This window comes from Emys orbicularis, chromosome 6 (assembly GCF_028017835.1).
Source record: "Emys orbicularis isolate rEmyOrb1 chromosome 6, rEmyOrb1.hap1, whole genome shotgun sequence".
Lineage (NCBI taxonomy): Eukaryota > Metazoa > Chordata > Testudines > Emydidae > Emys > Emys orbicularis.
In genome coordinates this window covers 129,192,895-129,220,009 of record NC_088688.1, presented here as the reverse complement: position 1 = coordinate 129,220,009, position 27,115 = coordinate 129,192,895, and the positions used below count along the sequence as shown (strand labels likewise).

General features: G+C 44.6%; 1 protein-coding gene across 1 annotated transcript in view; it reads right to left on the bottom strand.

The window, feature by feature from the left end:
* DNAH6 (dynein axonemal heavy chain 6) overlaps positions 1-27,115 on the bottom strand; it is a 180,585-nt gene that overhangs the window by 57,718 nt on the left and 95,752 nt on the right. Inside the window, exons 46-56 of the mRNA XM_065405933.1 lie at positions 26,754-26,906; positions 26,158-26,298; positions 24,943-25,185; positions 23,996-24,163; positions 20,716-20,951; positions 18,229-18,490; positions 17,304-17,427; positions 16,509-16,705; positions 10,624-10,827; positions 8,953-9,078; positions 173-337 (exon numbers count right to left, since the gene is read on the bottom strand). Of these exons, the coding sequence (XP_065262005.1) occupies positions 173-337; positions 8,953-9,078; positions 10,624-10,827; positions 16,509-16,705; positions 17,304-17,427; positions 18,229-18,490; positions 20,716-20,951; positions 23,996-24,163; positions 24,943-25,185; positions 26,158-26,298; positions 26,754-26,906 (2,019 nt within the window). The remainder of the gene's footprint in view (positions 1-172; positions 338-8,952; positions 9,079-10,623; positions 10,828-16,508; positions 16,706-17,303; positions 17,428-18,228; positions 18,491-20,715; positions 20,952-23,995; positions 24,164-24,942; positions 25,186-26,157; positions 26,299-26,753; positions 26,907-27,115) is intronic.

Genomic DNA, 27,115 nt, shown 5'->3' with positions numbered 1-27,115 from the left:
CTCATGGAACGAAAGGACACGGGTTTTTTTCTGTTCACCTGTTTTAAAACTTTAATTATAAAAGATACCATGGGAAGGTCTGTAATAATGTGGGCCAACAGAAGTTGATAATGTCCTTCTAGTAATATTGATTATGATTTGTATGCCATTAATTTAGAATGCTGCATCATACCTCTGGAAGGTAGTGTGGATTTGGTAGTTTAGTTGTCATGTAGAACCTAAAGTTTCTGTCATAATCAATGTCAGAATCTCCAAGGCGAATAAGCATTCTTCCACCAGAAACAAAGGTCTGCTTCAAAAGAACAGGCTCCAGTGCAGGGTCCAAGATTTCCTTCAGCTTTAGAAAAAGAAACCAGATTAAGGTATTTTCTACATGTAACTGGTAACTGAAATACTTCATTACTAAAATGCAAAATTAAATTAAACACTCTCCACTTTATGCAAGGAGAAGAATAATTATTATTATTTATGATTTGTATTACTGTATTGGCTAAATAAATTTGTTGGTCTCTAAGGTGCCACAAGGACGCCTCGTTGTTTTTGTAGTGGCTAGGAGCATAGTCATGAACCAGGACTCCATTGTGATAGGTGTTGAACAAACACAGAACAAAAAGATGGTCCCAATGATATTCTTCTGTTCACTTATTATTCTCTGCTTTTCTAATTTTTGTTATAGGATGTGGCTGGATTTTCAAAGGAGCCTAACAGAGTTATGTGCCCAAATCCCACGGATATTAAACACACTCCAAATTATGCATTGTTTTTTAAACAGGAGCAAGCCTACATGTTTTACTGCAGAACTCTCTCAGAGCACAAATCAGTGATGTAACAGAATTTAGACAGTGTTAAAGCAAACACATAGAAGGAGAAGAAAATATTCTTTACTTACATGAGAACTGAAAGTACAAAACTAGGCCCTGATCCTACAACGATTTAAACACATGCATAACTTCATGCACATGAATAGTCACACTGAAGTCAATGGGCTACTCGGGTACATAAAGTTATGTACATGCGAAGGTCTTTGCTGGATTTGGGCCTAACTTTTTTTCTGGTCATAAAAATCCAAACTCACTGTACATAATTTCCATATGTTCAACCACGTTTCATTATGGTACATTAGCAAAAAAAAAAAAAAAAAAAAAGGCATGAGACATTTAAAAAATAGTCATGTCCCTTTAGAAACAGAATGGTAATGAAAACGTTATTTCCAAAACTTGATCAAAATATGGGAAGGACCCATACACCCCCCGCGTCCTAAGACTCAATGGGCTCAATCCTGGAGAATGCTGAGCACTCTAGCCCAATCCTGTATTACACTTAAGTTTAACTTTAAGCATGTGCTTTAAGTGTTTTGCTGGAGAGTGCTCAGCACCTGACAGTGTTGTGTCCAATAACGGGATTCTCTTGCCCACTCTCACTGCTCTTTATTATCTGTGTTATGGGCCCAGGTGCCCCATTCTTCCTGTATCTCTGACTGGTTACAGTCAAGACAGAAAATCATCATACTATGGGAACCAGAAACAGTAAACTGGGCAGAATTATGGTCCTAATTCAACAGAAGACTTCAACGTGTGCTTACATCAATTCTATTTAGCAAAGTAGTTAAGCACACTTAATCAAATTCTTTGCTGAGGACTATACATATAGCATTCAGGCACAGGAAAATGCAAGGATAACATCTGTCCCTTAGTTTAGAGGATATGACTATTTTTTTCTCAGTTGACATGAAGATATGGGGGTTCCATTGGATCCGTGTTTGTTTCTGGATGATCAGATAGCAGGGATGGGCAAGAGTGCTTTTTTCATGTATGCTCATTGAGAAGAATGAGACCTTTTTTTTGGACATGGCTCTCAGTACATTTATTCATGCCTTTGTCACTTCCAGATCTGCTGACTTTCAGGGCAAGGTGCAGGGCATATGTGTTCACCTTGCACTTTTCTGAAAGGAATGATTGTGTCTTGGGAATTCTTGGATTGGGTATGGGACTTTTTGTTTACATTTGTTAATATGCAAACAAAGCCATGTTTTCTATTATCCATTAGCTACAGGACATATTATGGTGTTGCTGATTCTTTTTTTTTTTAAAATGAGCATACAGATTTTTAAGAGGCACATTTATAAAAAGTAAGAAAATAAATCAAAATAAAGAAATATATTTGAATTTCAAGGGAGTTGTGAATCATCAGATCCCAGTGCCATATTATATCATGCCAATGAATACAGCATTGAATTTTTACCTCTGGTATTGAAAACTGACAAACATACGACACATTGGTGGAAATTCACTTATGCATATCTTTTTCTTTCCTGCAGTTACTGATCCTGACGGCTACTCAAATCAGAACCTTGGTCTCGAGTCAATGTGTACTGACTGCTTAAAGTCACAGCTTGGGGCCAGAGGAACTAGGAATAGCTTCTCTGACATGCCTATGGGATTCAAGAAATATCTGTCTGTGGGCCAAATGAAAATATTATAACTGAGGCTTAATATATCCGTGAACAATTAACTATATGTGCTGCTTTCACTTTAAAAGAAATTGTTGGGTAACTCACAAATTAGACAGTTATTCCTGCTGAATAAACTACAGTTCTGTGACACCACTGTCATGATACATGGGCTATAGCCACAGACACTTTGTCATGGGTGATTTCAGTGCTTGTGAAAGGGGGGAAAAGGGTGTTTGAGTCAGGCCTAGTAGCAAGTCTGAAGTTTAAAAATTAACTCAGGATTGAATTATTCAAGCACAATAAAATCTTACGCTCAAGGGAGGGATATTTTACTCAAAAAGTTCTGAGTTTAAACTCACTGAGTTCCTACCTAGGGCATAATCAACTCTGGGTAGGCAGAATGGAAAATATATTCTATGATCATTTCCTTTCTGTTATTAATATCTCCACTAGTCCTTTATTCAGTACTAACCCCTCTGCAGTGGCACCTTAGGCAGCTGAGCTCATTGCCTAGCAACCTATTCACTTGGCCGGGCCCCTCGTCATGTACTCCCAAATCCATATAAATAATTTCTCAAACAAGGTTAATGTCAGTAAAATTCTAACTTCCACTTCACTTAGGTCTGAATGAATTTTGAAACACGCACCCAGAGCAAACATGCCATTCAGTTATGTATGTATTTGTTTGGTGAGTGACAGACTAGTGAAGATGTTAATCAAGGAAAATAATTTTAAAAAGGTAAAGGCAAGTAGTAAGATTCTCAGAGGGAGGGAAAGAAAAAGATGAGTTTAAAGATAAATAATCCATGCTCGGGTGCTAGGAAATGGAGGCTTTTTGGGGGGTGGGGAGAAATGCATCAAACACCTGAAGAGCTATCTTACAGTGCTTTATGAAAGACAAAGGAGTTATACCCACGTTGTGGCTTTGCAAGTTTCTTCGGAGTTTACTATTGACCTTTGCCCAAAACCTGGCTGCTAGATATTCAATGATTTTAAGACCAGAAGGGATCCCTGATCATCTAGTCTGACTATGCCTAACACAGGCCATAGAATTTCACCCAATAATGCCTGCATCTAACCCAATAACTTCTGGTTGAACCAGAGCATAACATGGAATAGGAAAAAATATCTGGTTTAACAGAAGCTGTATATGCCTTCCTGACAAACCTTTTAACTATCTATCCAGAGACTATTTTGAGACCCTGGCTCATACACATCGTGAATGAAAGAAAACAGGTGATTTTCTGAGTGCTTTATCATACTTTGTGTGTATGAGCTTCTAAACACACATCCCGACTGGGCTAAAGCTTTTGTTTTGTGCTTTGGCCATGAACAGACAGAAGGTATGATGCTGATGGACTTCTTTCTACAGAATGACACAGGATATAAATTAAAATCTTCTCTTAGAAAATAGGGTGTTGCACTGAAAGTGTTGCCAGTTCAGAAATTCATCACGCAGATGTTATGGGAAGAAATGGTTACTTATTTGTATAGTAAATGGTGTTCTTCGAGAGGTGTACACTGTATACACATTCCACTGTTGGTGTGCGCACATCCACTGCACATCCTCACACCAACAACTGAGGGCTTAAAGGGAGGGGCTGCCTCAACCACAAACCAGTTCTTTTGCCACCTACAGAGCCCAATGTCAAAGACTGAGTAGCGGGGGTGGGGGTTGGGTCATAGAATATGTATACAGACAACACATCTGGAAGAACATCAGTTACTGTGCAGGCAAGTAACCATCTCTACTTCTAATGATGAGCTGTATACATATATTTTATTGCTGATGACCTCTCCCCCACCCCCCTCAACAAGCAGTGACCCTTGTTGGAGGTGGGTACCAGGAGTTGTTGAACAGTGATTGCAGCACAATTCTGCCAAATTTTGCATTGTCTCTGAAAGCCTGTACAATTGCGTACTGCTGAGTAAATGTGTGGATGGAGGACCAGGCTGCTGCCTTACAAATGTCCTGAGAGCGGCCATCACAGTGGACCAAGCTCTCATCAAATGAACCATTATTTTGACAGATAGAGTCTTTCCAGTCACCTGATAACAAAGTTTGATACATGTGGAAATCCAATTAAAGATCGTTTGCTCTGAGACAGCTTCACCTTTGGTCCTTTCCTCTATGTGCTACAAACAGTTTAGGAGACTTTCTGAAGTGTGCAGTTCTGTCAAGATAGAATGAAAGAACTCTGCTTACATCCAACGAATGCAGCTTTTGCTCTGCTTTACATGCTCTGCATGTGGCTTAGGGAAAACAACAGCAATGTGAATAGATTTAATTGAAGTTCTGGAACCACCTTTGGTAAAAAACTTAGGGTGAGATTTCAGAGAAACGTTATCCTTATGAAAGACGGTATAATAAGGTGGTTTGGCTAATAATGCTTGTAATTCAACAGCTCTCCTGGCTGATGTTATTGCCACTGTGAAGGCCACTTTCACAGAAGGATGAAATAGAGATCAAGTGGCCAGTGCCCTTCAGATATCCAGAGAATGCAGTCTCCTTTATTCATCTGAGAGGCATGTGGTTTTGGAAAAAATACCAGTAAGTGGATGGTTTGACTCTTATGAAACTCGGGTCCACCATGCATGCTTTCAGCTAGTTGACTTGTCTAACTAATGTTACAATGATTAGAAAGGCCACTTTCATAGTCAGATGGGCTCGAGGTTCAAAGGGAGGTCTGCTGAGAGATGAAAAAACAAAACTGAGGTCCCACTGGGGTGCGAACTTCACCAGTGGTGGAAAGGGTCAAAGAAGCCCCTTCAAAAATCTAGTTTGACAGGGTGAATGAAGATCATATGGTTATCAACAGGAGGATGAAAAGCACTGATTGCTGCTAAATGAACCTGAAGAGAACTAAATGAGATATCCAAAGACTTACGGGTAAATATTCCAGGATAGCAGGGAACCCAGCAGATTCTGGAGATAATGTATTGTTGAGTACAAGAGGAGAAACACCTTCTTTTAGCTGAATAAGAACATATCCTAGTAGAGTCTTTTCTACTTTGATTAAGGATGGATTGCATCACTCTGGAACACAAGTGCTCTTACATCCAGTGACCATCCAAATACCAGGCTACAGTGGTTCCTGATTGGGGTGCTTGAAAGTGCCCTGGTGTTGTGTTAGAAGGTCCAGAAATGGGCAGACGTTTATGGGCAGCTGAGCTGAGAGCTTCAGTAGATCTGTAAACCATAACGGTCTTGGCCAGTCAGGCACAATGAGTATGACTTGAGCTCTGTCTTAATGGATTTTCCATGGGGCCTGTAGTATTAATGGAATGGGAGGGAAGGCATAACTCAGGTGATCCTTCTGTGATAGCTGGAGTGTATCTCTCTTTGAGCCCTTGCCTAGGCAGGATAGAGGAAGTTTCTTGTTCACATGTGAGGCAAAAAGGTCCCAGGACAGCATTGCCCATTGGGTGAAGACCTTGTTGAGAACTGAATTGTGAATCTCCCATTTGTGGTCCATGGAAAAATCTCTGCTGAGACTGTCCGCTAGGAAGTTCTGAAGCCCTAGTAAACATGCTGCTGAAAGGGTTATGTGATGGTGGTTGCACCAATTCCAGATGTTAACTGACACTATACAAAAAGGAAGGGATCTCATTCCCCACTACTTGTTTATATATAAGACAGTTGTTATGTTGTCCTTATTATGTTGACATTATTTGAACATGTCGGGATTGGATGAGTGGAAGGAATGCATTACAGACTTGATGGACTATCCTGAGATCTAGTAAATTGATATGCATTCTGGACTCTCGAAGGGTCCAGGTGCCTTGTGCCATATGACCACCTGTATGAACTCCGACTCAGACCATGCGGTGATAAGAAAGAATTGGAGAGGTGTTGGTCCGCACCATCCCTTACACACTCTGTTCGGAGCATGAGGACAGTTAAGGCACACGTGTGGACCAACGGACACTACTTACTAAAAAATTACAAACTCAGGTGCATGGGGCACACACGTATCCATGCACATAGGGACCATCACTCGAAGAAGTATGTTTCTGACATCTCATGGATGTCTAACCATCAGGTCAAGCTCAACATGGCTAAAACAGAGTTCTGAATCTTTCTCCACATGCTCACTGCACTATCTCCTTTTTTGTTAACTGTGGGCAACACCATCCTGCCTGTCACTCAGGCCCATAACGTGGCTGCCATCTTCAAATTGGTCCTGTCTCCAGGTCTGCACATACAGGTTATATCTCAATCTTTCAGATTCTTTCTGCATAACATCTCTAAGATATGGCCTTTCCTATCCATCCATACAACTAAGACCCTCATCCAGGCTCTCATCATCTCACATCTTGATTACTGCAACATCCTTTTCTTTGGCCTTGACAAATGCAATCTTGTCCTGCTCATATCTATTCAGAAGGATGCTGCAAAGATCATTTTTCTAGCATGTCACTTTGATTATGTCACCCCACTCTTTGTATTCCTCCACTGGCTTCTCTTTCTCTATCGCATCATACACAAGCTGCTTGTCTTCACTTTCGAGGGCCTTTACAGCCTATCCCCCCAACTTATCACTCATTCTCTATCAAGATGTCGACTCTCACCTCCAATCGCCTCATGTTACCAGCCTCCATTGCCCACTTGTTAAATTCTAAAAAAAGCACCTTCACGCTTTCTCTCATGATGCCTTGGGAGGAGCTCCCCTTAAATATCCATAGAGCTACCTCATTTATCCTCCTTCAAATTTCTCCTTAAAACCCTCAAAGATTCGAATTTCCATAGGAAATGACTTAAAAATTTTGCATTTAGCCTAATAAATAACAGACTTGTACTACATCCATAATCCTCAAGCCTAGCTCAGCTACACCAACCACAGGACCCTAGAGGAGGGAGTTGTGAGAAACAGTAACTTTACATCACCTCTGGGAGTCCCATGATCCCAGGAACTACCATGCTCACCCCCAACATATATTAAAGCGACCTCAGGAATTCCCCTCTGCCAGGGGAATCCCCATTTGGCCACTTAGAATGATAGAATCATAGGACTGGAAGGGACCTTGAGAGGTCATCTAGTCCAGTCCCCTGCCTCCTGGCTAAGTATTATCTAGACCATCCCTGACAGGGGTTTGTCCAACCTGCTCTTAAAAATCCCCAATGATGGAAATTCCACAACCTCCCTAGGCAATTTATTCCAGTGCTTAACCATCCTGACAGTTAGGAAGTTTTTCCTAATGTACAAACTAAACCTCCCTTGCTGCAATTTAAGCCCATTGCTTCTTGTCCTATCACCAGAGGTTAAGAAAAATAATTTTTCTCCCTCCTCCTTGTAACAACCTTTTATGTATTTGAAAACTGTTATGTCCCCTCTCAGTCTTCTCTTCTCCAGACTAAACAAACCCATTTTTTTCAATCTTCTCTCATAGCTCATGTTTTCTAGACCTTTAATCATTTTCGTTGCTCTTCTCTGGACTTTCTCCAATTTCTCCACATCCTTCCTGAAATGTGGCGCCCAGAACTGCACACAATACTCCAGTTGAGGCCTAATCAGCACAGAGTAGAGCGGAAGAATTACTTCTCGTGTCTTGCTTAGAACACTCCTGTTAATACATCCCAGAATGATGTTTGCTTTTTTTTGCAACAGCGTTACACTGTTGACTCATATTTAGCTTGTGGTCCACTATGACCCCCAGATTCCTTTCCGCGGTACTCCTTCCTAGGTAGTCATTTCCCATTTTGAATGTGTGCAACTGATTGTTCCTTCCTAAGTGGAGTACTTTGCATTTGTTCTTATTGAATTTCATCCTATTTACTTCAGACCATTTCTCTTAGGCCAAATTTAAGACTGCTTTGCACTGCAAGAGCACAATAGGACAGAGAATCTGGCCCTCTCTCTCTTCCAGGACTAACAAATAACATTGATGTGATGTTTGTACACCAAGCCATTTAGAGATATGAAATTACAAAAAGCGTTAGTAGATTTGTACACCAAGCCATTTAGAGATACGAAATTACAAAAAGCGTTAGTAGATTTGTACACCAAGCCATTTAGAGATACGAAATTACAAAAAGCGTTAGTAGATTTTTCAGAAAGTAAGAACACTTTTTTCAATGTTTCAAAAACATATTGTCTGATTAAAAAAATCTCCTCTGGCAAAATACCACCCAAATGAGAGGCAGGTTTCTCAAGAAAAAAACAAAGCAAAAACCTGTGACTCTATAATGTATATTTTAGATTATTGTCTCATATGATGAATTTCTCCTGGAGTTTTTTTGTGAATTACAGAGAGCTTTTGGTTTGCTTTTTGAATAGCCATATTTACTGAACAGTTATTTTTAGCTAACATTTCTCTGGAAAAAATAATATAGCTAAAATGTAGAAAATGTTATGCAGTGGTTCTGGGATTTTGTGGCCAGAAAAAACTGAAGTTCATAGACGAAAATTTTGATTACGATGTTCCTACTAATTCCAACATATTAAAAGAGATAAATATACAATGATAATAATTTAAGTTTATGGATAAAAGATACATACCTCTTCTAGAAGAACAGGTAAACCCAATCTAATAGCATTCTCAAGAGTACGCAGGAAACCAGCATCTGTAAGCTTAATTATCTTTAAACCAGATTTCATTTCTTTGTTTCTTATCCACCGATTTGCCTATGTAGGAAACAAGAGAGTAATCACTAAGGTTGGCTAAGTGTCACATTTGACCAGAAGGTTAATTAGCACGTTTGCCTCAATATTCAGAAGTGCAATTCTTAAGACCACTGCTTTGATCAGGAAAAGTAAATTAAATGCACTAACTCTTTACTCCTGAGACGCATCACCAGAAAATAAGGTTTTTGCTTGTATTTGTAATATCTAAGGCTTTTACACTGCACGGTGTGATATTCAACTGTGCTGGTACTGCTTGTATTTTATTGGCCTTTATAGGTCCAGATTGTGCCATTCAAGGCATAGAATCATTTTGGGGAGTAGTGTGAGGCAGCACCACACCAAGAGAAGCTCTATGAGGGACTATATCTCAGAGGGCAGCTTCCAGTGAGATTACACACACTGTGTGGGGTAGATTACTCTTCCTGCTGCACCCAAGGCTGGTGTGGAGAGGCGGGATTGGCCTCCCATTCATCCCCTTTAGGACGAGCTGTTCACTAGGAAGGAGCAATCCCTGTGCTCACCTGACCCACCCATATGACCTGGCCCATTCAGTCGGCAGCCCCGCTCCTCCAACAAGGACACCAGGCCATGAAGAGAGACCTGTATGATGTCTAGGGAAGAGGAAAGGGTGGTGCTGCAGGGTTGAGTGAAGAAGGAAGGAATATCCACACCGACACGATTGGACCCTAAAATAGATTTATACTTGTAATGTTTTAAATGTAAAAATTAAATTGAAAAAGGTTTTTCATTCTAAATTCTTTCATTGTGCTCACCTACCGCTTCCAATAATCACAAGTTAGGGAAAAGGAGTGAACAATGCAGGGAATTGTCCTAACAAAATTGGCTGTGGTTCAATGGTTGTTTAGCACTAGGTCAATTAAGGGGATTCAGAAAACCACAAAAATATGTAGTGAAAAAGTTATAGCACAAAATAAACACGAGTTGTGAGGCAGGTATATGCAGTTTTTTCTTTCCTCCTTTTTAGGTTAAATAATAATAATAGTCTTCACAGTCTTTCATTTTATGAAACTCCTTTCATAGCTTTGACCATCTTTGAGACTCATCCCTGGGCCTTTAATGAAAACTGGACACAATCCTGTTTTTCCTCTGTTGGCAATACAGTTTATAGTTTTCGTATTGTGGAGGGGTTTTAATAGCACACATTTTGCACAATCATTTCCATGTTATTTATAGTTAGAAACCTCTTGGTAAAGATTCATAGTGCTCTATTAATTATTTTAAACCTATTCCAATTTTGATTGGAATGAGAATGTTAAATTAGAGTCCATGCAATACCTGAAACACTATCGTGTTTTTTATTTTTAATCACAGATCTCATATTGAAAACGTATGGACCAGATGCTCAGCTGGTGTTAGTCACTATAGCTCTACTGAAGTATGTTGATTTGCATGAGCTGAGGATCTGGCCCCAAGCCAACAAAGAAAAAGGTGTCAAGTGTTAGAACTGTCTGGTACAAAAACTTACGGAGGAGTTGAATTTTTGGAAAGGGAGCTGCATCAGTACAGTTTACAATCAGTGCTCACCTGATCCTGGGGGTCAATCATCAGTGGCCAGCGTCGCCCTCGAGTCACAAGAATCCCATTCTCGGTAGACACATAGTCACGTGGTAACCCATCTGTGTTCCACTGGCGAATTTCATAGGGATCTCCCAAAATGTTTATAAGACTGAAGTCTGGACTGATAGGAATCTCTAGATTCTGACATTTCTTGATCCAGCAATCTATCAGCTGAGACAGAGAGATATTAATTGTAAAAAGAGATTCATAGGAGATTATATTACTTCATGGGAATAGGACAGTTACCTGTTCCGTAACTGGCGTTCTTCGAGATGTGTTGCTCAGGTGTATTCCACTATAGGTGTGCGTGCTCGCCACGTGCATCGGTACCAGAAGTTTTTCCCTTAGCAGTATCCGTAGTGGGGGAGCACCGCTGCGACCCCTGGAGTGGCGCCGACATATCGCGCCATAAAGGGGACTGCGTGCTCCCCCCACCCTCAGTTCCTTCTTGCCAGACAACTCCGACACAGGGGAAGGAGGGTGGGACGTGGAATACACCTAAGCAACACATCTCGAAGAACGCCAGTTACGGAACAGGTCACTGTCCTTTCTTCTTCGAGTGATTGCTCATGTGTATTCCACTATAGGTGACTCCAAGCTATCCCTGATGGAGGCGGGTACGAGTGTAATTATGAAATGTCAAGGGTTTCCCGGGCGGAGCACTGCTCTACCAAACCCAGCGTCATCCCGTGATTGGGAGACGATCGCATAGTGCGATGAGAAAGTGTGGACAGAAGACCATGTAACAGCCCTACAGATGTCCTGGATAGGGACATGAGCCACATAAGCCGCAGACGAGGCCTGGGCTCTCGTCGAATGAGCCTTCACTATAGGAGGCGGGGGAATCCCTGCCAGGTCATAGCAGGTGCGAATGCACGAAGCGATCCAGTGGGAGATCTTTGAGATCTGGGTGGAGACCGGTCGTCCCCTCATGCGCTCGGCCGAAGCAATAAAAAGCTGGGGTGACCTTCTAAAGGGCCTGGTTCTGTCCAGGTAAAAGGCCAGCGCTCTGCACACATCTAACATGTGCAGGCGGCGTTCCTCATTGGAGGAATGGGGCTTAGGACACAGGATCGGGAGGAAAATATCCTGATCCACGTGGAAAGCCGAGACTACCTTCGGCAAAAAGGCAGGGTGAGGGCGTAGCTGAACCTTGTCCTTATGAAACACCGTATACGGCGGTTCAGAGGTCAGGGCCCTGAGCTCGGAGACCCGGCAGGCTGAGGTGATAGCCACTAAGAACGCCACCTTCCACGACAGGTGGGACCACGAACACGTGGCTAACGGCTCAAAAGGAGGCCCTGTGAGGCGGGAGAGTACCAGGTTTAGATCCCAGAGCGGGACTGGGGGTCTGGCGTAAGGGAATGCCCGGTCTTACCCTTTCAGAAACCGGGCCGTCATGTGATGTGAGAACACAGACAGGCCCTGCACCGGGGGATGGAAGGCTGAGATGGCCACCAGGTGCACCCTGATAGAGGAGGGCGCGAGATCTTGAGTCCTAAGGGACAGGAGGTAATCGAGGACCTGTTGGATAGGTGCAGAGGAGGGAGAGGAACCTCTATGCCTCGCCCACACAGAGAACCTATACCACTTAGCCAGGTAGGTGCGCCACGTGGAGGGTTTCCTACTTTCCAGCAGGACCCTCCTGACGTTCTCAGAACACCTGCCCTCCTCCGCATTCAAACCATGAAGCAGCCACGCTGTCAGATGGAGCGCAGCTAGGTTGGGATGGAGGAGACGTCCTGCCTCCTGGGAGAGGAGGTCCGGGCATAGCGGCAGCCTGCAAGGGGGGGCCGCTAAGAGTTGCAGGAGGGACCCGTACCAATGCTGACGGGCCCAATCCGGGGCTATGAGGATCATCCTCGCTCCGTCTGACTTCAGCTTCTGCAACACCTTGTCTATTAAGGGGAAGGGCGGGAAGGCGTACAACAGGGGCCCCGACCATGAGAGCAGGAACGCATCCGATATCGCCCCGTCGCCCTGCCCCGCCCTGGAGCAGAATCGAGGACACTGTCGATTCTGGGCAGTGGCGAACAGGTCTCCGTGGGGAGTGCCCCACTGTAGGAAGATCCACCTGGCCACGTCCCTGCGAAGGGACCACTTGTGCTGCTGGGAGAATACCCTGCTCAGGCGGTCTGCAAGAGAGTTGCTCTTGCCCGGCAGGTAAAAAGCCCACAGGAGTACATTGTGGGCTATACAAAACTCCCACAGGAGCTAGGCTTCCTGGCATAAGGCCCTGGAATGCGTACCGCCCTGCTTGTTGACATAGTACATGGCGGTCGTGTTGTCCGTAAGGACTCCGAGTACCCTCCCTTGGATGTGGTGGCGGAACGCCATGCAGGCGAGGCGTATGGCCCTGAGCTCCCTGACATTTATGTGGAGGGCTAAGTCTCCTGGGGACTACAACCCCTGGGTCCTGAAGGGCCCCACGTGCGCTCCCCAGCCCAGGTCCGAGGCGTCCGACACTTGGTCTTGTGAGGGAGGAGGGTCCCGGAAGGGGATACCCCGGAGCATGTTGCCCGGGAGGGACCACCATTGGAGACCTGCCACCACCCTGGGCGGCACTGTGACCACCATGTCCAGGCTGTCTCCACAGCTGGAGGGGCTTCATTCGAAGCCTGGCATGTCGCACTACATAGGTGCATGCTGCCATGTGGCCTAGGACCTGAAGGCACATCTGTGCCGTGGTTACCGGAAAGGCTGTGATCCAGGCGATGAGAGCTTTGAGCGCCTCGAACCTGTCCCTTGGGAGGAAGGCCGAGGCTACCCGGGAATCTAGCAGCGCGCCTATAAGGTTATGCGCTGAACTGGGATTAACGTGGATTTCTCCTCGTTTACCAGCAGGCCTAGGACACCGCAGGTGCCTAGCAGGTAGCTCGTCTGCTGCTGCACCAGGGATCGAGACCGGCCCTTGAGCAGCCAGTCGTCTAAGTAGGGGAAGATCTGCAGCCCTTTCCTCCTGAAGTGGGCTGCAACTACTGCCATACATTTCGTAAACACCCTGGGGGCCGTAGAGAGGCCAAAAGGGAGGACCGTAAACTGGAAGTGGTCCTGTCCCACCAGGAAACGGAAGTAGCGCCTGTGATCCTGGAAAATGTGGATGTGAAAATACACATCCTGGAGGTCCAGTGACGTAAACCAATCCCCCTGGTCTAGGGATGGAATAATGGAGGCCAGGGACACCATGCGGAATTTGTAACGCACCAGGAACTGGTTGAGATTCCGCAGGTCGAGGATGGGCCGAAGCCCACCTTTCGCCTTGGGAACGAGGAAATACCTGGAGTAAAACCCCTTGCCCTGGTATTCTCAAGGCACCCTTTCCACCGCTCCCAAGGAAAGGAGGCATTGTACCTCCTGACGGAGGAGGAGGGCATGTTCCGGAACCGCGGTGTGGCACCGTGACAGGCGGCAGTTGGGAGGGGTTGCCACAAACTGGAGCCTGTACCCCTGGGAGATGGTGCTGAGGACCCATTGATCCGTTGTTATAGTGGACCATTGGAGTCAGAAAGCTGATAAACGGTTGAAAAAAGGCAACTTTATTAACTGGGTGGGGGGAGCACTGGCAACAGGCCCGGTGACCCCCCTCAACAAGTCAAAAACGCCGTTTCCCGGGGCGTTTGCCCTTCGAGGCACCAGGTCGCTGGGCCGAATGGGATTGGCGCTGTGACCGACGCCTCTGATCCCTCTGCCGCTTAGGCGGGGGTTCATATCTACCCCTAGCTTGTGGAGCAGGCGGTTGAGCCCTGGGCTTGTCCTTTGCAGGTGGAACGTACAGGCCCACATCTGAAGGGTTGTACGGGAATCCTTCATCCCATGCAGACGGGTATCAGTCTGATCAGCACACAGGGCCTTGCCATCAAACGGCAGGTCCTGCATTATCGACTGCGATTCAGAGGAGAGTCCCGAGAGGGAAAGCCACGATGCTCGCCTCATGGAGACAGCTGTAGCCAAGGAGCGAGCGGCCGTGTCCGCCGCGTCCGAAGCAGCCTGGAGAGCCGCCTTGGCCGCGGTCGCCCCTTCTTGGACGAGCGCCCGAAACTCCTTCGCCTCGGTATCAGGGAGAAAGCGCTCAAACTTGGGGAAAGATCCCCAAAGGTTGAACTCGTAGCGGCCCAGAAGCGCCTGATGGTTGGCCACGTGGAGTTGGAAACTTGTCGACGAGTCAGACTTTCATCTGAAAGAGTCAAGTCTACGAGCGTCCCTGTCCTTGGGTGTGGGCGCAGGCTGACCATTACTCTCGCGGTGGTGGACCGACTCTACCACCAGGGAGTTAGGGGCTGGGTGAGTGTAGAAGTACTCAAGACCTTTGGCAGGGACGAAGTATTTCCTCTCAGCCTTTTTGGAAATAGGGGCAAGGGAGGCCGGCGTTTGCCAAAGGCCAGCGGTGATATTGGCAACTCCTTGATGAAACGGGAGCGCCACACGCCCCGGGACCGAGGAGGCCAGGACATTAAAAAGTGTGTCGGAGGGCTCCTCCATCTCCTCGGCCCGGAGCTCGAGGTTGGCTGCCACCCTCTGAAGCAGCTCTTGATGGGCCTTAAAGTCCTCTTGCGAAGAGGGAGGCGGTACCGCAACCGAATCACCCTGCGCCATCAAGGTGGAAGGTACAGCACCGTCAACGGCAAGCGGCACCGTGGGCTCTACTTCGGGGTCCGGTGCCGATGACGGCGTCGGGGGATCGGCACCCACAGCTTGATCCCGGTACCGCGGCGACGCGGGGTGGCCCTGGGAAGCTCCTGCCACTGAGCGAGGACCGAGGTGCGCCGGAGCCTGAGGCCACGGCGCTAGCTGACACCACTGACCCTGCCATGGCACAGCCTGGAGTAGAGGCATGTCGGGCGCCGGAGGTGCAGGTTGGTCCGGCGGCACAGGTCGGCCCCAGGATAGACGACTGCGCGTTGAGGCCCTTCGCCGCGTACCGACGACGCGGATCCCGGCGTGGTGCCGGCTCGATGCGCCGGTGCCGGGGCCAATGCCAACTCTATTAAGAGCGCTCGGAGTCGGATCTCACGCTCCTTCTTCGTTCACGGCTTGAAGGAGCGGCAGATCTTACACTTCTCACTAATGTGAGACTCGCCCAGACAGCAAAGACACTGAGAGTGTGGATCGCTTCTGGGCATAGAATTGCGACAAGAGTCACACGACTTGAAGCCTGGGCCACGGGGCATGCCCCGAGCCAGGCACTAACAGAAGAAAAGTTCAGCAAAGAAACAGTTCAGTGAACTAGATACCACTAAGGCTATAACGCTGCAGCCAAGGCTGGAGCAAGTCCCGACTACCTTCACTGGCGGCAAGAAGGAACTGACGGTGGGGGGAGCACACAGTCCCCTTTATGGTGCGATATGTCGGCGCCACTCCAGGGGTCGCAGCGGTGCTCCCCCACAACGGATACTGCTAAGGGAAAAGCTTCCGGCACCGGTGCACGTGGCGAGCACGCACACCTATAGTGGAATACACATGAGCAATCACTCGAAGAAGAATGTAACAAATAGCCTGTTGGACACTAGTTGGTAGTAATTAAAAGTTATCATAGGATGGCTGTTTGATTGCTTAGGAGGCGACAAGTAAGTGTCTTTAATTCATTTCAGAAAACACAGGAGTCTTTGTCTTGTACTAATAATAATCCTACACCCTTCACAATTGTCACTAATGGCTGAATATGTATTTAAACTGAACTCTGGACAGCAAGGCTGAGGATCATTAATGCAGTTGTGGGGGAATGCTTAGACTGACACTGTCCATATTGTACCTGTTCAGAAGCTAGAGCAATTCTACAGTGATGCCAGTTTGGTACCTTTCACAAGCACCACATTATGCAGGAAAAAAAGAAAAGGGAGATTATTTTTACTCACCAGTTGCCTATAAAGTGCTGTAAAAGCCCCATAATAGGCAACACAAGCAGCTGCTATGAACACATTCCCTATGATGTTTGAAATCTCATCTTCAAAATTCCTGATGCTCTCTTCCCACCGAACTTGTTCATCTCCTAATGCAGCTGTAAGCTTTCCAGCTCTAGTGAGGCGAGCTTGGGTAAGTGCCATGGTCCTTGCTAAACAGTTATAAAACGATTGGACTGTGATTAGTATTAAAAAGTCAATTTTTCCTAATAATCTTTTCCCTTGCTTTCTATTTTAGCCTCCCTCTTCCCATACCCTTTCCTCTAGCCTTAACTTCTACAGTGGCTTCCTGGCAAACTTCTTTTTGGCCTATTGATTGGGTACTTCAGGACAGACTATGGTCCATGAACCCATATCTTGACCTCGCCAAACTCCCAGCACACCCTCTTCCAATCATCCTGCTGTGATATTATCATCGCCTGCTACTGGAATCAGGTTGCTCCAGTTGAAGCTGCCTGAAGGAACAGTCACAAGCCTACCTGTTGGCAGCAGATGTAGTGTCTCCTTACCACAGTACTGTGTGACCAGAGAAGCACTGGGGAGACAGAGTGCTAGTAAATCATGTGTCTGACCCTTTCAATGGAGTCCTACTGATGTGCATATTAATTTCCATACCACTGTGTTGTGTATAGTATGAGACTGTCTGGGTCGGGGCTAGCTAGTTTCCCCTGGTCCAGCTAGCTGTATAGTGAAGGCATGAAAGTGAAAGACTAACTTAACTGTTTAACGACTTCAAGAGAAATCACTTACCAAGGCTCTCTTTTTCTTCAAGGCTTCTTTCATACTGGTCTTGTAATGCCTGGATCTGATCCTCCACCTGCTTTAGTTTCTTTTGCTTGTCGCGAAGGGTAGCCACAGTAGCATCGAGCTCCGCCTAAGAACGTAAGGAAATATTTCGGTGAAGGCTTTCAAACCTGGTGGCCTGATTTTTAGAAGAGCTGAAGTCAATGCAAGTGACAGATACAGGGGACTTGTGAAAAGCAGGTCACTTATTCAGGTGCCTACATATGAATAAGGAGTCTTTTTGAAAGATGTGGCTTTAAACCAGAACATTTTTGTCCTATTAATAAAATGGCATTTTCATAACGAGTGCCTCCACCATTTTTCTAGGGAGTGGGATATGAAACTGTCACACCCTCTAGTCTCTGCTGTAACCAGGTTGGCTGAACATTGACACAGGACCAATGGCTGGGGAAAGTCTCCCTTGGGCCACAGCTCTTGGAAAATTCATCCCCCGATGACTTGTGTTTAGTCAGTCTTGGAAGAACTCAGCGATAATGTCATGTACAATACCTGATTGCCCCATGTGCCCCATGAATGGAGTGCCCATCTGATGCTTAATTCAGCACTTACAGACAGTAGGGAGAGGATACGTCATCCTTGGAACTGGAAGTAGCTTCTGTAGCAAGGCAGGACAGCAGCCCAAGAGGCTACTTTCTGCTGGATTTGGCCCAAAGAGTTAAAAGAACAATTATGGATGAAAAAAATTCTATTACTTAGATCAGAAGCTCCTTGGAGCAGGAACTGATTTTTGGTCGGTGTACAAGGCCCAGCACAGTGGATCCTGATCCATGACTGGGATTTCTAGGCGTTACCGCAGTAAAAAAAAAAATTAACAACATCATCAAAGTTATCATTCTAACAAATAAAAGACATTAGAGACATAAACACGCACCTGTGCAGCATTTAACTTTTGCCTCTTTGGCTCAACTTCTTTGACGACTCTAGAGTATAAATCCATGGCTCTCACCCACATGCACATTGACCTACAGGCCCTGGACACCTTCTCTACTTTTTCAGGCACAAAATCTGGGTTATTTATATATTTCTGAAGCTTTAACAATATTTGAGGCTTTATATTTTCTTTATCGTATTCTAAAAGTTTTTTGAGGAAATTGGAATCTCCAAGGAGCTGTTTTGCTGCTGCCCAGTCAGGCCTGAAAGAAAATAACAGTAACAGAATTCGAGAGAGACATGCCCTGAGAACATGATCTTAAATAACAAATTTGCACTTTTCAGACCATTTCCTCTTGCTTGGTACAGTGTTTTGAAAAGCTTGACCACAACCAGTGCTTGATAAAAACATAGCAACAGAATTTACATTTCGATATCACATGTAATTAACATAAAAGTGCTATAAACGAGATCTCCTCTGTAGGACACATGTAAGCAAAGGGCTGGGCCTCCGAATGAAGGCTAAGAAGCGCTATTACAAGAAGACTGTAGCTCTGCTGCTCCAAATTGGCACTTAGACTTGAGAGACTAATGCTTTGTGAAAGTGTGAATTGAACTACAGGTAGCACCTCTGTGGATTTCAAATAATCTATAGACAAAGGCAGGCTGCCAAACCTGCTACTTTTCTAGTAGAATGGGCCCTATGGGCTTTCTGACTCTGAAATTCCAGCCAAGTCACAACAGGTATGAATCTGTACTTTAATCTCCTGAGACAATCTTTTAACCAAAGAGTTGGGCCTTTGTTTCTCTCTCCAACAACCGTGTGAATTTCCTATATGGTTTAGTTCTGTCAAGGTAATAAACTCTTTTCACAATGAAACCATGGAATCTAGTCTTCCCTGGTACACAAGCTTGTAAAAAACTGGATTGGCTCACATGAAAATCCAAAGCCACCTTAGTCAAAAATTTTGGATGTGTTCCTTATGGAGAATCCACCACCAACTTGGAGTTCAGCGAATCAGATCCTCAGCTGGTGAGAATCAATGTAGCTTCTTTGAGGTCACTGGAGCTATGCCAATTTACACCAACTGAAGATCTGGCCAAGAGACTTTTGTACTGACATGATATCTGTTAGGAAACACTCATCAGCAAAAGATGATAAGAAGACCAGTCTCTTAACGGTTAAAAAAAGCAGCTTCCAAGAGCTCAGTGAAAAATTCTCAAAGTAGAAGTGAGAGGAGGCTTACTAAAAAGTAACTTAATCTCAAATTAAATAATACATTTGGTTTATTTAAAGAAAAACTACTTTATTTATAGTCAAGATTTAAAAATCCATATAGTTGGAAGTAAATAACTCAGTGATACTTATGCTTTAAGTAAAAAATACTCCAATATTCTGTAAAAAGGGAGAATTTGACCTGTGGAATGTTCAGTTTTTGAAATGTGGATTGTTTACCATGCCAGATATTTTAGCATCATTATCTAAAATATGGCTTTTCATTGTTTTGTTTTGTTATGATATCTTATTGATGTAATAAATCTCTACATCCTCTTTGGACATTAATTGCTCCATTGCTTGAGGCATACCACAACTTTATGCTTCAAGAAACTAGAATTTGACCCAAGCACATCAAAGCTGACAAGTTTTATCATTAGGGATTTTGGAAACTCTTATAAAATAATTGCTTGTATCAAAGACACAAAGTACGTCATGCAAAATTAAATGTAACCCTATAATTTAGTCTTCCTTCTCCTCATTCAGAACTGGTTTCAAAGAATGTATGTGGTCTGTTACTATAAATTAGCGATAGACCCAAGACACATAATTTGGAACTGGTTCTGAAACTTTGAAAAAGTTCAAGAAGTTTGACATGCGGTTTTAGTCCAGCCCACTACAGAGAATGAGACCAGTTATGAACTGTAGATGCCAATCTAGATCTGTAAAAAGCAACAGGGGGTCCTGTGGCACCTTTAAGACTAACAGAAGTATTGGGAGCATAAGCTTTCGTGCCACAGGACTCCCTGTTGCTTTTTACAGATTCAGACTAACACGGCTACCCCTCTGAATCTAGATCTGAACTTCCCCAAAGTTCAGGGGTGTTTTGACTCGGGGTTTTGGTTCAGGCTAATCTTTTTCATAAATATAATCACCACATCACGGTGGATGATGATACCATTTTTCTGAGAAACGTGTAGAAGGTGTTTTGCGTGAGAGACCCACAAAGCAAAGCTAAGCAGTTGTGACTACAGCTGTCAAAGAGACAATGCTCTGATTCAACCAAAGATATTCTCCACATTAGTGTACTCTTCCTATTAAAATGTGAATTTACTGTAGAAGTAGGTACCATTATACAAAACATTTCACTAAGGAAGAGCTGGGAGGAGAGGGGGTGGGGAGAAAAATCAAAGAAAAAACAAAGAAAAATATTAACAAATAATGAGTTAAAATAAATTAAAACAAAATACTATATAGCTCTGAATGGCTTACTTTGCATTTAAAAGAATGGAGATAGCTTCCATTACAGTCATGACAAGATCCGGAGGCTTGGTAAAAACTCTAATTTCCGATATATCTGCTTTATCCAAAGAGTCAAGAGCTTTGTTTGCAGCCTCTAAAGCTGGGAGAGCTTCATCCAGATCCCGTTGAGCATCGTCAGCAATTGCCTGAGTCTCTTCCGCTTTCACTTTTGCAATAGCTTCATCTTCTTGAACAACACGGCGAACCTCAACATTAAATGGGCAGTGAAATATTTTCAAAACACAACAAAGATTTAAATGGCTTAACTTGTTCTGTCTTATTTCTTTAACGGGTTTGCTTAACACTCACTTCTGCATTTTTGGTTTTATACATGAAGTATGCAAAACAGAATTATAGAGGAGCGTCACCGGTCCTGACACGCACAGAAAGTTATTAATTGGTGAAAGATACTAAAATCCCATTATTTTTGAGGAGCAAAGGCCAAGGATCTGCAAGGACAGACCAAATCCTGTAGGCCTCAGGCTCCGGCCTACCACTGGCAGCATAGCTGGCTGCACTGCTATTGACCTTTCCTCAGCAGCCGTAACCCCTGAGATGTGTGTCACAGAGAGCACAAGCGATGTTAATGCTTCTTGGAGCAGCATTAACTAACATGGGAAATGTCTGCCTAAACTCTGCGGCATCCACAGAAGAAACATTTCTACTGGTAGAAGCTACACTATAGAAAAGCAGGACACAGTCTAACTGCCTTTCCCTTTCTGCAATCCCTGTCAAGGCTCAGTTCTGCGCTTTTAGGCCCTTGTGCTCCTCAGTATGCAGGGGCGGCTCTAGGCACCAGCAAAGCAAGCAGGTGCTTGGGGCAGCCCATTTGCAGGGGCAGCAGGGATCCAGCATGGGAGCTAAGAACCAACAGGGGGCCCTGGGAGCTGTAGTTCCTTGGTTAGCTCCCTGCCTATAGAGCCAGCCCTGGAGCAGGGAAAGAACTACATTTCCCAGCATTCCCTTGGCCACTACCAACAGGAAAGAGGGGGAGGGAGTGAGGAAGCTGAGACCTCATGCTGCAGCCTGCTGTGAATGGAGAGCTGCACTGTGAGTAGGGATACCATATTTTAACATTCAAAAAATAGGACACTTCACGGGGAGGGAGGGTAGCCCCACCCTGCCACCATCCACTCCCTCCGATTACCCCCCACAGAAACCCCAACCCATCCAACCCCCCCGCTCCCTGATCACCCCCTCCCAGGACCCCTGCCCCAACTGCCCCCCAGGACCCCACCCCCTATCTAAGCCCCACTGATCCTTGTCCCCTGATTGCCCCCTCCTGGGACCCCACCCCCTATCTAAGCCCCACTGATCCTTGTCCCCTGATTGCCCCCTCCTGGGACCCCACCCCCTATCTAAGCCTCCCTTCTCCTTGTCCCCAACTGCCCCATCCTGAGACCCCCCCAACTTCTCCCCTAGGACTCCACCCCCTACCTGTCCCCTGACAAACCCCTGGGACTCCAATGCCTATCCAACTGCTGCCTGTCCCCTGACTGCCCCCCCCGAACTCCTGACCCATCTAACCCCCGACCCATCTAACCTCCCTTTCTCCCTGCCCCTGACTGCCCCCCAGAACCTCCGCCCCATCCAACTCCCCCTGCTCCCTGTCCCTTGACTGCCCCCCTGGAACCCCCTACCCCTTCTCCAACCCCCCAGCCCCCTTACCGTGCCACTCAGACCAGCGTGTCTGGCTTCGCGCAGCACCAGACATGCTGCTGCATACATGCTGCCATGCTCCCCTGCAGAGCCACAGGTGCCCCCCCCCCCCAGCACCTGCCTTCCAGATTTGAACACCTCAAAATTCAGGAGTGCTCAAGCTGAGTTTGGGCAGCTGTTACTTCATTTCTCCCAAATCAAATATAATGATCCACTGTAACTTGCTGTAGAAAAAGTAGGATAAAATTGAGCAAGAAATGCTTCCCAGTTGTTGGGGGACCACTAGGCATAGCTACCAGGTAACTCGGGAGAGTGGAAGACCAAAGTGTCGATGAAGCTCTTTTGCTCTGGGCCTATCTGCACCCCCAGACCCCATCTTGTGAACTCTCACCTACTTCTGTGCTCACTGCTTACAGGCTTTGTAGCAAGCTGAAGCAGAAATGTAAGGGTCAGCTTTTCTAGTAGGCAGACTGCTGTAAACAGGCCTTGCAAGGCCACAAGATAAGCAGGGGTATGGGAACTATTCTAATTGTAACGGCTAGAGAAGGGAGGGGTGAGAGTAGTAGTAAGAGGGAGTAACAGACAAAGGCTTACACAGAAACTGTTTGGGGTATAAAAAGTAAAAGTTATTTGTATTTGTTGCACTGGATTTGAGACATGCTGGTCTCCTAGTGCCATTTCAGAGCTCTGAAATAAACTTGGCTTGCTTTCTCCCCTCGGTGTCTTTATTGGTGCCAAGCACACCGGGCAACGGACCATTTGAAGTCCGCCTCGAGCACTTGCGCGGTAACACAGTGGTTATTAGGACTGGAATTACTATTTTCAACAGCCATTGCCTTTTTTTTGTTTGTTTGTTTAAAAGGAAGACAGTGATATTGCATTGGCAAATTCCCCATAGAAAGAAAGAGTGGAACAAAAGAATAATAAAGGCACCTCAACTTTTCCTCATTTATGTAGGACAGTCTTATAATATGCATCCAGATATCCTCCAATCACACAAGCTGAAAACTGTTCCACTTTACTGCAGTTCTGTAACCATATGGGAACCAATCCTGTCTGTGTTCTGTGCACATCCAAAATTCCTGCTGAATGACCTGCCCTGGGAGCGAGTTACCGGTGACCCAGGGCTGCGGAGGAAGGAGGGTGCAGGTGGGGGGGGGGAGCCCAGGGCTGGGGCGGCAGGAGGTGTGTGGGGGGGCAATGGTGGGAGGGTAGGGGGGAGCCCAGAGCTGGGGCGGCAGGGGGTGTGTGTGTGGGGGGGAGAGCCCAGGGCTGGGGCGGCAGGGGGGGTGTGGATGGGGGGGGAGAGCCCAGGGCTGGGGCAGCAGTGGGGTGCGGGTAGTGGGGGAGAGCCCAGGGCTGGGGCAGCAGGGGGGTGTGGAGAGGAGCCCAGGGCTGTGACCGGGGGGCAGCCAAAAAATTTTTTTGCTTGGGGTGGCAAAAAACCTAGAGCCGGCCCTGCCAGTATGTGACATAAAAGAGGATAGCATAGAGCCCATAATTATTAATCTTTAAACCCATTACTGTATCTATGAATTATTGAGCAGTAACACGTGCTATCTCAGAAATATTACAAGATAATTCTTTGTACCTGATCAGCATTTTCTTGATCCACTGCTAATTTTTCCATCAAAGCCTCAACATCCACTGATTTCTCTACAAGGACTGGCTCTAAAGCTGAGAGATCTAATTTCATTTTATCTACAAGCACGTTCGTCTCTAATAGTTTGGATAAGCCATTCTTCACTCGATCCCGAGCCTGCAGCCCAATAAAAACATTTCATATATCTAAATACTTTTCCCAAACACTGTACTTCCAAAAAGTTCTAACACGATAAAAATATAAACTTATGCGCAAATATATTTTAACACCATGTAATGTAAGTTTTATATCAGTTGTAAATTATGTTATAAATAATTTGTATAATAAATTTATTTTAAGGGTGGCTGTAATAAAAATGTTATGTTAGTATGGCTGTAACAATATTTATACAGATATAAAAGAAAAAACATCTAAATTGGCAAACCTGATCATGCTTATCAAACAAAAGCTGTCAGACGTTTAGGCTCAACGTTGATTTTTGTTAAATAAAACATTTTAAAAACATGAATATTATTGCAATCTGTTAATGCAATGTTTAAAAATCAATAAAAATGTTTGTTTGTTTTTCTTTGGTTTTGATTTAATCATTGTGCTGCAATGTTTGTATCCCAAGTGTCTTGTCCTAGGACAAGAGATGGGGGAAGTGAAATGACTCCTATTTTTTCATTTTCCATGTGAATGAAGTGCAAAACGGTAACAAAAATCACCAATAGTAGAAAGTAAATTAGACTAAAAATTCCTTGTTTTAATACTCAGTACTTGGAAAAGGAAAATTGGGCTGGTTTACCACAAAAGAATTACAAGCCATTTTACTTATGGTAAACCCTGAAGCTGCTGCACTATGAAAGAAAAGTAATACAAAAATCTGAGGGGAAGTAAGACACATTTCTCAGACGCAATAAGCAGAGATTTTTGCTTAATAAAATTAAACCTACTGAAACCAACTGCTTCCTTTTTTCCCCCAGCATGGTCAAGTAGAGATTGATTAATTCTAAATACGAAGTGGGTGTTGTGTAATATCGTCGCCGCAGCTCAGCATAATATCGATCTGCCATTTCAGTCACACTCATATGAATATCTACACACATGACTGAAACTTTCTCTTTCAACTCGTCACTTCCAAGATCAACATTCAGGAAAAATGTCCTTGATACAGAAAGAAGTGCTTCTCTGGGCCACTGCAAAAGGGAAAAGATTATCTGAATAACAGCCATTCACTTCATCACGGTCAAAGTCAACATTTGTGGTGAAATATGGTAAATTCTCAATACAAACTAGATGTTTTCTCTGGACCATTGCAGAAAGAGAACATTATATTAAAAAAACTTTATCAAATGGCCCTATGAATATTGAAACTGGCCAGCCTTTGATGAGATGTTTCTGGATAAGACTTGGTCGGCTGGGGTGGATTTAGTGGTTCCTACAAGCCATGTAGACATTGAACCCCATCCCATGACAAAGCAAAGGTCTGCAAGCTGACAGAAATCATGGCAGTGATCTTCTTGTGTGTCTCCTCAGAAGGTCATCTAGACCTTCAGCTTGCTCTGTTTGTCCTGCTTCACCAGGACTGAGGACAGGGGACCAAACCAAGATCAGCATCTTGTCTCGTTTAGAGAGCAAAGCCCTGGAAATCTGAGTCCCCTACAGGACAGTAAAGAGAGAGAGAGAGAGAGAGAGAGAGTGTGTGTGTGTGTGTGTGTGTGTGGGGAAGATTGTTGGCTTCTGCTCCCATAACAGCTTTTAAAGCGAGGACTGCAATGGATAAAGCAGGATTGCTGAACTGCTTTGTCTGCATCACTGGAGGCAGAGAATCTGGTCAACGAATGAAAGGATGTCAATCCTTGGAGCCCCGTGGACAAGTCTGAGCTGCCTGTGGTTTTGTCAAATGTCTCAGACTGAAGGAGAGGCCAGGATCCAATATGTTATCATCAGCTGAGTAGAAACCACAATCAGTTTTTCGAGATATTCTAGTTAATGAGAATCTTGGAATTAACTGTCATTGAAAATTAACACATAGGCCACATAATCCTAGATGACATTCAGGAGGCTAGATTTTTACTTGATTTTTTATAAAATAGCATATATAATAGCAATGTTTATTACTGAGACATCTCAAAGTTATTACTCTGTGGATCTTAGTTAGTACGAACCTGCACAAACCAATCAATAGTACAGCAATTCACAAGGGATGGAAACATCCGACATCGCGATCGGAAAGCTTCACCTACAGGACTCATACAGAGAACGATATGCAGCTTCTGACGAACTCGGTTAATGAAGTATTGAAATACCTGTTTTAAAAGAACACAGCATGCAGGAAAAATAAAGGAGATGACAATGAGGTTGTTTGCTCAAAGGAAATCTAGTACAGTCACGTACTGCAGGGAACAACCCTGCTTTGGCTGAATGATCTAACAGGCCATTTCCATCTCTAACCTCTATAGCTAGTCTCAGAAATTGTCTATGAACAACTGAACTCTTCTCTCCAAGGGTGGAATATGAATATTTTGTCCACACATGACAGAACAGAAGTACTTATTAAAAGTCCTGGAAGTTGATCTTCCTGAGTGTAAACAAAATGTAATGTTCTCCTCTTTTCACATTAGATACATTAGATAAATAAGAGACAGATAAAAGGCATGTGATAGAATGTCTATACTTAATTCTTTGAAAATAAGAATTTTAGTAACATCTATTTACAATGTTATTGGATACAATAAACTAATATTTGCAATACTTCTCCTACCTCATCTCTGCTCCCCTCTGGTATTCCTGCCTCTTTAGCTTTTGGTCTCGTAGGTGCCAGAACCTGTTCCAATTCATCTTTTTCAAATAAATTAGGTACTTCCCCAGAATTGAGAATATTGTTTATGTCTTCCAAGAACTCCTCTACAACAATCTATAGATAAGATTTTATAAATATTAGATGTCAAATGAATTAATGTGTGTGTCCTCTGTAAGTGTAAATATGGAGAAAACAATCAGGAAAATAAAAATAACAGTGCTGAATTCATAAGCTATAAAAATTGTAAGAAAAATCTTTGTTTTTAACTGAAAAATGTATTTGAAAATCCTTATCTGTTAAATATTTGAAACAGATACCATCAA